Source organism: Tachyglossus aculeatus, chromosome 5 (genome assembly GCF_015852505.1).
Source record: "Tachyglossus aculeatus isolate mTacAcu1 chromosome 5, mTacAcu1.pri, whole genome shotgun sequence".
Lineage (NCBI taxonomy): Eukaryota > Metazoa > Chordata > Mammalia > Monotremata > Tachyglossidae > Tachyglossus > Tachyglossus aculeatus.
In genome coordinates this window covers 57,820,104-57,832,437 of record NC_052070.1, presented here as the reverse complement: position 1 = coordinate 57,832,437, position 12,334 = coordinate 57,820,104, and the positions used below count along the sequence as shown (strand labels likewise).

Here is a 12,334-nt window from a genome sequence, read left to right as displayed (position 1 = left end):
CATTTCCGTCGTGTTCTTCCAGGCACAACACTTACCTCCAGGAATGCACGGGCCAGCGGGAGCCCACCTACCAGCTCAACGTCCACGACATCAAGCTGCTCTTCCTGCGCTTCGCCATGGAGCAGTCGTTCAGCGTCGACACCGGAGGGGGAGGCCGCGAGAGCAACATCCACCTCATTCCGTACATCGTCCACACCGTGCTCTACGTTCTCAACACGTCAGTGTTCCCCCTCACAGCCTGGCTTTTGTCTGGAAAACCCACCCATCTCCCCCCCCCAAAGTCTCTCCCTGTCCAGTAGAGCAATTACGGGCCGGGACAGCCCATTCCGGAGTGTAGTTGTCAGACCAGGGGCCCAGCTGCCCCTTGGGACCGGAGACGGGGGCCGCATCCTTTGGCTGTGACGTCTCCCCAAGGCGGGCGGGCGAGTAAATAGAGGCCCTGTGCCGGAATGGACTTTTCTGCCAGGGGGATTACCTGGCTTAGAAGGGAAGGGAAGTGTGAAGCAAGCGAGGCGGGAAGGTCGACATGGTAGGACTTTAGAGAAACGGAAATTCATCCCCAGTACCCAAGTTGGTACAAGTGAAGTTTTCACCAAACGGCCCGGGAGCTTCAGGGAGGCAGCAGTACCGAGAGCTCAGTTGTTCAAGACATGCGACGTGGTTTATCATCCATGTTTCCCCCTGCAGAATATCTGGGCTATTTTTCCCTCGGCAGACGGGCAATGGAGATGACCCACCTGATCTTTAGTACAGTGCTCTGCACACAGTAAGCGCTCAATAGATACGATTGAACGAATGACCCAGTGGGAAGAGAACCAAGAGGGGGAAAAAATACCTTTTTTTCCCTCATCTCTCCAAGGGACGGTTAGGTTGGTACTTTCGAGTGCAATAAAAAAGCACTTAGGCAAATAGGGAAGCCTGGCGCTTAGCTTCGGCTCCTCCCAAAGGCAAGGTACAGAGGGATCCCCTGCTGACAGTCAGGCCTAATCTTGCACGTCCCCTTTCCAGCCCTGCTCGGAAGAGCCTCTCGGGGCTGCCCGCGGACTTTGCACAGGTCCTCGGGTTCAGTTCAGGCCACAGAACAGCGTGTCTCCCACGGTCGCCAGATCTCTTGTAGGCAGTATGTTATTTCCTCCTTTTCCTCAGGTGAGATAAAAGACTAGTCCGGTCACCTCGCTGGGCGGTTACAAAACAGCCTGGGCAGGTCCCTATCAGAGTGCATTACCTCACCTGAGAAAACTTTTAGCGTGTATCACTAGCAACACCCGGCCTTCCTGACAGCAACCACCGTAACAGCTGGTGGAGCTGCCCCTTCAAGGACCCGGCCAGGGTTGATGATGTACTGTCGTTCTCCCAAACCTGCATGGAGACCTTGATTTCTGCCGAGGCCTCTGCCTCTCTCTTTCCTCACCAAAGAGAGCCCTGACAGGGTGAGGGGCCCCAGCAGGTGGAGAAACTGAAACCCAAAGAGAGGTGAAATGACAGAGTGAGTCAGTGTGGGCCGGCGGGCATTGGAACTGAGAGCCTCAGATCTCTTCCCTCCTGGATATCGCCTTAGGAATCTCCTCTGTTGGAGATTCTTTGGCTCTTTCTGAGGTCGAAGAGAACTGGCAACTCACCGGGCAACCTGGTTAGCTGCTGGGACAGACGATGAGGCCTGAGAGCTAGAGCCCCAATGCACAAAGTGTTTGAGTCTCAGCAGATCAGGAAAGTAGAGCTGGTGGTAAAGGATACCCCTTTCCTCGCACTCCGGCTGCCGGTGGGGAGAGCAGGAGAGGGTGGTGTCCTTTCCGGACCTCACTTCTCCGTTTACCCCTAAGCTCCAACCCTAGGGGCCTAGCCGGCCTCACCACTGCCAGCCCCTTCAAGGCAGAAAGACTTATACTGTTTTTCCACAGAAAGGACGGGGCCCAGACCCGATTCGCCTTTCCAGAGGTCGGGAACGGGTGTGACCGTTTCAGGCAGTTCCATCCCCCCCATCTTACCTCCTTCCCTTCCCCACAGCACCTGTATATATGTTTGTACATATTTATTACTCTATTTATTTTACTTGTACACGTCTATTCTATTTATTTTATTTTGTTAGTATGTTTGGTTTTGTTCTCTGTCTCCCCCTTTTAGACTGTGAGCCCACTGTTGGGTAGGGCCTGTCTCTATATGTTGCCAATTTGTACTTCCCAAGCGCGTAGTACAGTGCTCTGCACATAGTAAGCGCTCAATAAATACGATTGATGATGATGATGACCAACAAGGTGGACATAGCTCCCTCCACTTATCTCCCCAACCGTGGTTCACTGTGTCCCTTTCCTTTCCAGAACTCGAGCAACCTCTAGAGAAGAGAAGAACCTCCAGAGCTTTCTGGAGCAGCCCAAGGAGAAATGGGTGGAGAGTGCCTTTGAGGTGGACGGGCCTCACTACTATACGGTCCTGGCCCTTCACATCTTGCCCCCAGAGAAGTGGAAAGCCACCCGCGTGGAGATTCTGCAGAGGCTTTTGGTCATCTCCCAGGCCCGGGTGGTGTCGCCTGGGGGAGCCAGCAGGTTAGTAGTCCCGCAGCCGACCGCCTTGCCCTCTTTTTTCCTTATTAAGTAACTGCCCGGTGGACTCACTGGAGTATCCTCCCTGTATTTGAGTTGCTTAGCAACGTGGTTTTTGTGTGTGTGTGTGTGTGTGCCCGCCCCAAAAGGTGAAGGAATGCTGATTTTGGATGAAGAGCACACCTTAACCCTTAACCGCGAAAGGTAGCATGCCTGGAAGCCAAATGTACTCTTCCTGAAGTTGGCATAAAATTTCAAAATCCCGTGGCGGGCGGAGGAAGTGACATTAATCAGCAAAGAATCAAGAGTTTGGATCGCAATGGATTTCAGAGGGCTAGTCGGGCAGAACAGATAAATCAGGAAAGGCAGGACAGAACAGGACGGGACCGGGAACTTTCTTCTGTTCTAAAGAAGGATGACTCATCCGCCCTCCTTTTGTGTATCCCAGTTTGCTACTGTCTCATTTGTCCCTAAATTCCGTCCCCTTTTCTCCCTCCTCCGAACAGAAAGAGAATGCTCGGCTTTGATTTTGCTGGCCCAGCTGCAGCGCGGTCCTCCAGAGTGGGGGAAGATGATTTCACAAAGAAAATGGGCTTTAGCTTTCAAGCTTCCATCCTAAGAATAATAATAATAATGAAATTGGTTTTGTTACGCACATATGTGCCAAGCATTATGCTAAGCCCTGGAATAGAGTCAAGATAATCCGGTCGGCCACAGTCCCTGTCCCACGTGGCTCAGTAGGAGAGAGAACAGGTTTTGATTCCCCATTTTACAGATGAGGAAACTGAGGCCCCCCAAAATGAAATAACCTGCCCATGATCACACAGTAGGAAAGTGGTGGAGCTGGAGTTAGGAGCCAGGTCCTCTGACTCTTAGTTCTGTGCTCTTTCTACTAGGCCACACTGTTTCTCTTAAACTGAGGGAAATCAATCAAAGCTGTTTGGGCTAGGCCTGGTGGAGACAAACTAGAACATGGGCCTGGGAATAAGGAACTGTGTTCCCAGCTCCTCCACTTATTTGCTTTGTGAACTTGGGCAAGTCACTGACCTTCTCAGTGACTCAGTTAGCTCATCTGTACACTGGGGGTAAAGACTGTGAGCCCCATGTGGGACAGGGACTGTGTCCAGTCTGCTTGGCCTGTGTCAACCCCAGCACATAGTACAGTGCCTGGCCCATAGCAAGAAAACAAAGCACCACAAAAAAACACCACAGAAAAAACGAAAACAAAAACCTGGTGTGGCTTCACAAAGGATAGTTGCTTTGGTCTGGCCAGTCAGTCATTTTTATTGAGCACTCACTGTGTGCAGGTCACTGTATAAAGCGCTTGAGCCAAGAGTAGTGATGGGTAGGGACTGTCTCTGTATGTACTTCCCAAGCGCTTAGTACAGTGCTGTGCACACAGTAAGTGCTCAGTAAATACGATTGAATGAATGAAATGAATGTCAAATCCTTGCCCTTGTTGGGAGCAACAGATGAGGTTATTGATTTAGCCTTTCTGGGAGGTCTATTCCTGTCTCCCCTGGAAAGTGGATTTCCATAGCACGGGTAGAGGCGGGGAGAAAACGATCACCCCTCATGCCTCATTCTCTCCTGTGGATGAGGAGAGAAAAAGCCAGCACGGTTGGCCCGAACCAAACCAGAACAGAAGCAGCCGCCTTGTTTTTCTGGATGGATTTATCCGGTGTTAATTTCGTCCTTCAAGATTGATCGAAGAGCCCGAGGCCACTAGATTCTTACCACTCCCCTACCCGCCCTCCCGCCCATTGAGCCCTGGCTGCCTCGTCAGGTAACCGAATCCAGGATTTCGGTAACCGAAACAGGCTAGTGCTGCAGAAAGGGAATCTTGTGCCCTGAATTCCCTGCCCCCAATTCTGGCCCACTTGTTCTTGGAGACCTTGCATAAGGCTGAGGAAGGAGAATGGGTTACCGATAAGCTCGAATAAGCCGGCATCAGTGGAAAATAGTCACTGTGTTTTGGGTCTTGGCTCCAGCTGGCGTCTCTGCAACCCTAACCCGCAAGGGCCTTTTCCTTTTCAATGAAAGGCCTGGAGTCCATCCACTGCCGCCCAGCGAGTTTCACACGAGACAGTTTGGTTGGCACCCAATTAGGGAATGCACCCTTAGCTGCACCCTGATGTGCCATCTCTCTTGAGCAATTTAGTCACCTTTTCTAATTGGTTTGAAATAATTAAGTGTGACAGGAGCACCCGATAATCCTGCTCACCAAACCAGGGCAGCGAAAGGCAGAGCCTAATAAGCCGCTGACCTGGAATCCTCCCAAAACCAGGCAGCCCGGGCCCCACCACCGAGGTGGGTCGGTAAGGGTGTCGGCTTCTCTCTCCAAATCGGCACCCTGGTGTTTTTGGATTATCCGTCAGCGGCGTTTATTGAGCGTTTACCGTGTGTAGAGCACTGTAGTGAGTGCTGGGGAAGTAAATTGTCACGGAGTCGGTAGACGCGATCCCTGCACGCAAGCAGAGTAGCCTAGTTGAAAGGGCACCGGCTTTGGGAATCAGAGGACCCGAGTCTGCCAAGTGCTCTGCTGTGGGACCTTGGGCAAGTCAGCTCACTTCACTGTACCTCAGTTTCCTCGACTGTAAAATGGGGATTAAATATCTGTTCTCCTTCTTCCTTAGATTCCCAGTCCCATGAGCGACAGGGGCCGTGTCTGACCTAACCGACTTGTGCCTATCCCAAAGCTTAGAACAATGTTTGACCCATGTTAAGCGCTTAACACCATAAAAAAACCCCTCACATTCCTCTACAGTGTGGGGAAAGAGAGACAGCAGTTGGTGGTGTTTGGGAAATGGAACTGCTGCAGTCCTTAACATTTCAGAGGAGGAAGCTACACCTCCGAGGTTTGGGAAGAAACACCTGCACTCTCCACCCGAAGCCCTTTTGAAGTTGTTCCCGAGAGAGCCGCAGCTGCAGAGGGAGTTTCTCGAGTGTCAGGCCCGTGTGGTGTTTGAAAGCATTTTTATGGGCTGACAAGCCCTGCAACGAGATCGGCAAACCTCGGATCAGCAAGATCTAGGCCCTCATCAGAACAAGCTGTCCGTTACGGGAGCTTGATCTTAGAACATGCAGCAAGAATTTCTCCCTTCCCTACCCGCGCAAATGTGCGGAAAAGAGCTGCTACTCCGGGGGCGAGTAGGAGTCTAGCACAGTCAGTTCACCCATCCATGGCATTTATCAAACGCTTACTGTACTAAGCATGATAGAATAGGTAGACACAGGCCTAGGAGTCAGAGAACTTAGAGTCCAATCCCAGCTTTGAAACTTGCCGGTTGTGTGATCTTTGGCAAGGCACCTCGCTTCTCTGGGCCTCAGTTTCCTCATCTGGAAAATGGGGATTTAATGCCTGTTCTCCCTCCCACTTAGATTGAGAGCCCCATGAGGGACGAGGACTGGGTCCAACTGGATGATAATAGTAATAATAATAATAACTGTGGTATTTGTTGAGAGTTTACAATGCGCCAGGCACTAAACTAAGTGCTGGGGTAGATACGTGCTAATCAGGTTGGCTATAATCCCTGTCCCACGTGGGGCTCACAGTCTTAATCCCCATTTCACAGATGAGGGAACTGAAGCACAGAGAAGTGAAGTGACTCACCCAAGGTCACAGAGCAGACAAGTGGTGGAATCCAGGGCCCTCTGACTCTCAGGCCTGTGCTCTGATTATCCCTAGGCCAAGCTACTAGTACTGGTATTTGTTAAGCACTTATTGTGTGCCAAGCACTGTTCTAAGTGCTGTAGATACCTGATTAACCTGTATAACATTGCTTGGTACATAGTAAGCGCTTAACCAATACTATTATCATTATTACTATTATTGTTGTTGTTGATATTATTATAAACAGAATCCCTGCCCATTTTTTAATGGCATTTATTAAGCACTTACTAGGTTCCAGGTACTGTACTAAGCATTGGGGTAGATACAAAATCATCATAATGGGCACAGTCCGTGTCCCTCTTGGGGCTCACGGTCTTAATCCCCATTTTACAGATGAGGTAACTGAAGCCCAGAGAGGTTAAGTGACTCGCCTAAGGTCACACAGACAAATGGTGGAGCCGGAATTAGAACCCGGGGCTTCCTGAATCCCCCACCCATGCTCTATCCACGGGACCGTGCTGCTTCAAAAGGACTTTACAAGCTAGTGGACCTTGGGACCATTAAATATATTCATCTCCATCCTGCCCCATTCCTAGAAAGTTTTGAGCAAGGAAATGGATTTAGCAGGGTTCTTGAGCCTCAGGAATCTATACACCCCCCACCCCCAGATGCCAGTACAAATCGGTGGGGATTAAGTCTATCCAAAGACGGAGGCCGGGACGTCCAGGAACTGGCTGGGGTTCAGGCCCAAACTGAGCCATGGGAGCCAAGGCCCAGCTCGGTTCAGAGCCGCGGGGTTGAAGCAGTCTCACTTCGAGCCTAGGGGCTCTCCTGAATCTCAGAACCTAGTTGTCTGCAGTCAGCACGAGGCCAGCATTTCCCTAGGTCCTTGCCTTTCCGGTCGCTTTGCACGTCACGTTTCCCTCGGAAAAGAAATATCCTCACGGGAGATAACCGATTAGAAACTCTGGGTAGAAAGAGGATTTTTGTCTTGGAAAGAAACCTCGGACAGCCTCAGAAGGTCTTTCTGTGAAGACCTCCAAACTCCCTGACCATCCCCGCCTGTCCCCCAGGAAGACAGAGAGAACCGACGTCCCCTTGCTTGGTAGGAGTTGGTCTGCAGTCCCCTTGAGGCTGCCCTCGCGTAGATTGGTACTTGGTCGGGGGCGTTCACGGCGGGCTTTGATTTTTGTTTCCAGGCTGACGGATAAAGCCGTGAAGGATTATTCAGTCTACCGCTCTAGTCTTCTCTTTTGGGCCCTAGTCGATCTCATTTACACCATGTTTAAGGTAAGGAATCTCTGCGTGGGGCGGTTGCCGTCTGGTGCGGTCAGTCTAATGGGCTACCTTCTGCTGGCCTCCTTCTCTGCCTTAGGGCCCAAGAGTCCACCCCCTGTGCCAGGCCAGAGGACTATATTCTGTAGTTTACCTCTTGGAGGGATCCTCCTCCTTAGGTCTTTCTGTAGACGCCAGGCCCGGGCCTTTTCCTGAGCCCAGGACAGCAAGGCAGAATTCTTAGCCCACTTCCACTTCCATCCCTGGCCGGCTTCATTCCTGGGCTCGAGGAACCAAGGGTTACAGAGGTGAGGTCCCCGGGAAACAGGGCCGTTGGAGACCCGTTGGCGACTTCCGCGTCGTTTCTCCCTGGGAGAGTGAAAGCAAAGGGGGTTAGAAAGCGAGGAATGCAGTTGCTTATAACGGCTTGTCTGTTCCCCCCGTGTGAATGCGAAGAAAACTAGAGGCACATATGCGAACAATGCATAGCGCCGGGGCTGCGTACAAAGTGCCCTTCTCAGAACGGGGCCGGGCCTTTCCTAGAAGCAGGAAACATCCCCAAGCTAGGCCTTGGATGTCGGACACCCCGGGTCCCGGGTCTCACAAGCCACGGCGGCCGCCTCAGATCTCACCCCGGCCGCCCGCCCGCTTCTTGCAGAGGGTGCCTACCAGCAACACGGAGGGAGGCTGGTCCTGCTCTCTCGCTGAATTCATCCGCCACAACGACATGCCTATCTACGAAGCGGCAGACAAGGCCTTGAAGACGTTCCAGGAGGAGTTCATGCCCGTGGAGACCTTCTCGGAGTTCCTGGACGTGGCAGGTCAGTCAGTCGTATTTGTTGAGCACTTACTGTGTGCAGAGCACTGTACTAAGCACATGGGAGAGTACCTTAACAACAATATAAGCGGAGTTGGCCGTGTTTCTTCCGTTGCTCCCCTCCTGTTGAGTCCTGCGCCGTCGAGAGTCAGTCTCCGCCAGCCGCTTCCAGCTCCACATTTCCAAACCCTCGGTTCCGGCAAGCAGGGCAGGGGCGATCGGAGAACCGCACCTCCTCCCCGCAGGCCCCGGGAGAGCTAACATATTCTGTCCCTTTTTTCTTTTTATGGTATTTACGCCCTTTGCTCTGTGTCAGATCCTGTTCTAAGCACCAGAGTAGGTACAAGTTAATTAGTTTGGACGCTCTCCCTGTCCTGCATGGGACTCACGGTCTAAGTAGGAGGTATTTAACCCCCATTTTACAGTCGAGGAAACTGAGGCCCAGAGAAGTGGAATGACTTGCCCATGGTCACACAGCAAGCAGTTGGCAGAGCCAGGATGAGAACCCACATCCTCTGACTCCCGGGGTCTGTGCTCTTTCCAACTAGGCCACGCTGCTTCTGTGTGTCCTCTCCCGGGTTTCCTGACTCCGGGACATCCGGGACTGGGGGCAGACTTCCGCACCCTTTCCCATCGCCTCGGACTTGAGCTCGGTATCGGCATCAGGCCAGGTGGTGAGGTCCTGAAGAGGGAGAGTGTGGCCGGGGGAGGAGCGGCAAAGTAGTGGGATTGCTCCCTTTGCAGAGCCGGCGCGAGGAGGGAAGCAGAATGTAGGGGCTTCTCGGTAGGTAGGCCGGCCGGCGCAACTGGCAGACCCGTGACGAATGTAGAAAGGTACATATCCAGCTGTCGGCTTTCCGAAGCAGCGACTTTTCCACCCCTCCCTACCCCCTTTGAAAAAATTCAGCTCAGGAAGGACAAAATTGGGTCCCCATCTGCCTGAGAGCTGCCAACCCTAATTTGGTTCAGGGATCCAACGGTCCATTAACTCAAGTAGCTTCAGTTTTATTTAGTTTGAGGAACCAGATTGCTACTCCCACTCACCTCCCGATCAGTAAGTGGAAGCGAAAGAGTCACTGCACCTTCAAAGTGTCAGCCCTGTGCTTCTTCGTTCCCCAGCCCTTGGCAAGCATGGATCGCTATCCCGGACACGCTGGTCAGTCGATCCGGTCGGTAGGCCTGTTTCCCTCTGTGCCCTGGAAACCGGAGAGAAGGGATTTCTAGGGCAGTGTTGGGTGATTGGCTTCCTCCCCCGTCCTGCCCCTCAACCTTCCACCCTCACTGGCACCCGAAAGGCGCCTACAGGATCTCAGTTTCACCCCCTGGGGACTCTGTCTTCGATCTCACAAACCGGGAGTTCCACTTCTTCAGTCCATTTCTCCAGCCTGTGGTTCGGGTACCGCTTTGCCCGGCCGATTGGCCGCCGGGGGTCGAATGTGCGGCCCCAAAGTTTCTCGTGCCCCCGAGCCTTAGAGGAAAGCGCTGGCCGGTCCTCTAGACGCGCTCGGAAGCTAACCAACCCTCGTGTCCTCCATCCAAAGCGAGGGACTGGCACGCCTTCATATTAATGCCATTATGAGGCTCCAGAACTCCCGGGATGTGCTCTGTGACTCTGTTCCGGGCTGCTGTTTTTGGGGAGGTGAGCAAGTGTGCCGGAGCTTGTGGGCCTGAAGGGTCTGTCGGAAAAGGTGGCCGCGACTCGGGGGGCCTGAGAAGCCCTGCCTGTCAACTCCCCACTAACTGTGCCCGTGTTGCCTTCCAGGACTTTTATCAGAAATCAACGATCCCGACAGCTTCCTGAATGACCTTTTGAACTCGATCCCCTGAGCGTGGGGCATGGGGAAAAAGCAACCTGCCAAGACCGAGATCGGCTTGCCCTCCCTCCCTCCCCTCCTCTGTGTTCCTCCTCGCCTGCACCGTTTCTTCCAGGTGTGCTGCGGCTCTGGCCCCCGCCCCCCTCTCCCTCCCCCCGACTCCCCGTCGATCAGTTTTTCTAGGACTGGTCTGGGGGTTTTAGGCTTCTCGTTTTATCTTGTGTGTGCAGTGCTATAGCTATGAAGTTGTATGTAACCCAAGAGATTGAAGGAACTTACTCGTCCCGAGGAGCCACGACTCATCCCGATGAAACCGAGTGTTTGGGTGTGCCCATCTTGAAAATAAACGAATTAAATGCAAACGGGAAAGGAAGGCTTGGCGTGTTTAAACCTTTCGGCAGTTTCGGCGCCAGAATCCTTTTCCTCAGGTGAAGCCGGCAGGCTCACGTCAACGAACAAGCCAAAGCCTCTCCGGCCTGGAGCGGAGGGAATGGGAAGGCTCCACCTCGGGTCTGGGAACGGCCGTCCAGACACGCCAGGGAGCGAGGAGGCCGAGATTCCCGAGGGTCTCGGGGGCCCTGGCAGCAGGAGTCCCGGTGATCCGCAGAACAAAGTGGAAGTCAGGAAAATAAGCATGTGTAACCCGAGGTCTCGGGCCAACCTTCCCGTCCATGCGCCGTCAGTGAGTTTCACCGTTCACAGCGCCTTCCTGGGACGTCTTCCTGGGATGAGAGCACTCGGCTCTCATACGGCACGGGTTTTCACTACGCGTTTTGGACGGAACGGTTGTGCGCGTGCGCGTTTACGGGGTTTGTCGGCTTTCCTGCGACACCGACTATACGCGGCTGAAGGGGCAGCACGAGATCGGTGACGGGCTCTTCAGCCAGGTGTCTTAGGGACGCTTCTCAGTAGGCTGAGGCAATCGGCCCCCTTCAGTGTGAGAGGCTGAGAGGAATAATAATAATTGTGGTATTTGTTATGCGCTTAAAATGTGCCAGGTACTCAACTCTGGGGTAGATGCAAGATGATCAGGTTGGGCACACTCCCTGTCCCGCATAGAGCTCAAAGTCTTACTCCCCATTTCTCTGAGGCCCAGAGAAGTGAAGTGATTTGCCCACGGTCCCACTGCAGACATGTGGCGAGGCCAGGAACGGAACCCAGGTCCTCTGACGCCCAGGCTCGTGCTCTTTCCACTAGGCCGAGAGGTCCAGAGCAGATAGTGACTCAGTATCCCTGCTTAACAAGATGAGTGGAGAAGTGGCCTTGTGGGAAAGGAGGGAGGACAGGCCAGAGAAATGGTCTAATCGGTGCAGCCCTGAAATCCTAGGGGCCTCCCATTCAGCCCCAAGGGACCACCATGGAGAGTTTCCTGCCGCCCATGGGTGTTAGAGGGGAGGGTATTTTAGAACAACAGCCTCAATCCCTGCCCTCAAGGAGGTTAGTGTGCCTTGGGAGACCAGGTGAGTAACAGAAATGAGTGTGTACTTTGTATGTGTGCTGCAGTCATTCCAGTAACCATTTGAGATAGGACAGTGGGATTTCACAGATTGGACCGGTCCATGGGGGACGGGCGATGATCATTTTCCTCAGGTTACAGGGTTTGCTAGATCCCGGTTAGAGAGGCCAGCGTCCTGTTCGAGGCAGTTTGCGGAACTGAAATCCTCAAGGCTGGAGTCACCCCTGACCGGAGGCAGGAGCTTTTACGATGGTTTCCTGAGGCACCCAGGGTGCCTCCAGGCAAAAGCGAAGACTTTTTGTCATTTCCCAAGAGATAGCACTCCTCCACCGAGCCCAGGGCTACTGTCTGGAGTTCAGGCCACCAGGAAGAAGAAGAGACGCTTGTGAGACGAGCCCAGGTGCAGGGCACAGCAGGGAGACTTGGCCGTGTTGATCGTTCCCTTCTAGGGTGGTGGCATCCGGACATGTCTAAGAATCGAGTCTTGGCTATTCCGGGATTGGTGGCTCCTGGGTTTCCATTCTTTGAGCACCTAGGCTCTGCTTCCTTTTAGTAGGAGGTCACCAAAGCTTCTCAACCGGACAGTTATAGTAGGTTTAAAAAATTCCGTTTCAGCACGGCCAGGCTGGTGGTTATCAGAAACTCTTTTGTGGGTGTCGGGGGCTTCTGAGCCTGCAGCTTGCCGCTCCCCCAGTCGCCCTTCCAAGGAGCAGCAGAGGAGCTGGGGAAAAGCGTCAGCCCAGGTGAGCCTTTTTGGCTCTGCACCCTCAGATTCCCCTAAATTGGTCCTCTTGCCTAGGCCCATGTCCCTTACTCTCAACA

At 53.2% G+C, this 12,334-nt stretch overlaps 1 protein-coding gene across 3 annotated transcripts in view; it reads left to right on the top strand.

Moving 5' to 3' along the window:
• The window catches only part of UBR4 (ubiquitin protein ligase E3 component n-recognin 4), a 211,275-nt gene extending 200,850 nt beyond the window's left edge, over positions 1-10,425 (top strand). For all 3 annotated transcript variants that reach the window (XM_038746469.1, XM_038746470.1, XM_038746468.1), the window contains 5 exons: positions 23-217; positions 2,316-2,540; positions 7,350-7,440; positions 8,084-8,246; positions 10,005-10,425. In XM_038746469.1, coding sequence (XP_038602397.1) covers positions 23-217; positions 2,316-2,540; positions 7,350-7,440; positions 8,084-8,246; positions 10,005-10,069 — 739 coding nt within the window. In that variant the 3' untranslated portion in view covers positions 10,070-10,425. The remainder of the gene's footprint in view (positions 1-22; positions 218-2,315; positions 2,541-7,349; positions 7,441-8,083; positions 8,247-10,004) is intronic.
• Positions 10,426-12,334: the final 1,909 nt, after the last annotated feature.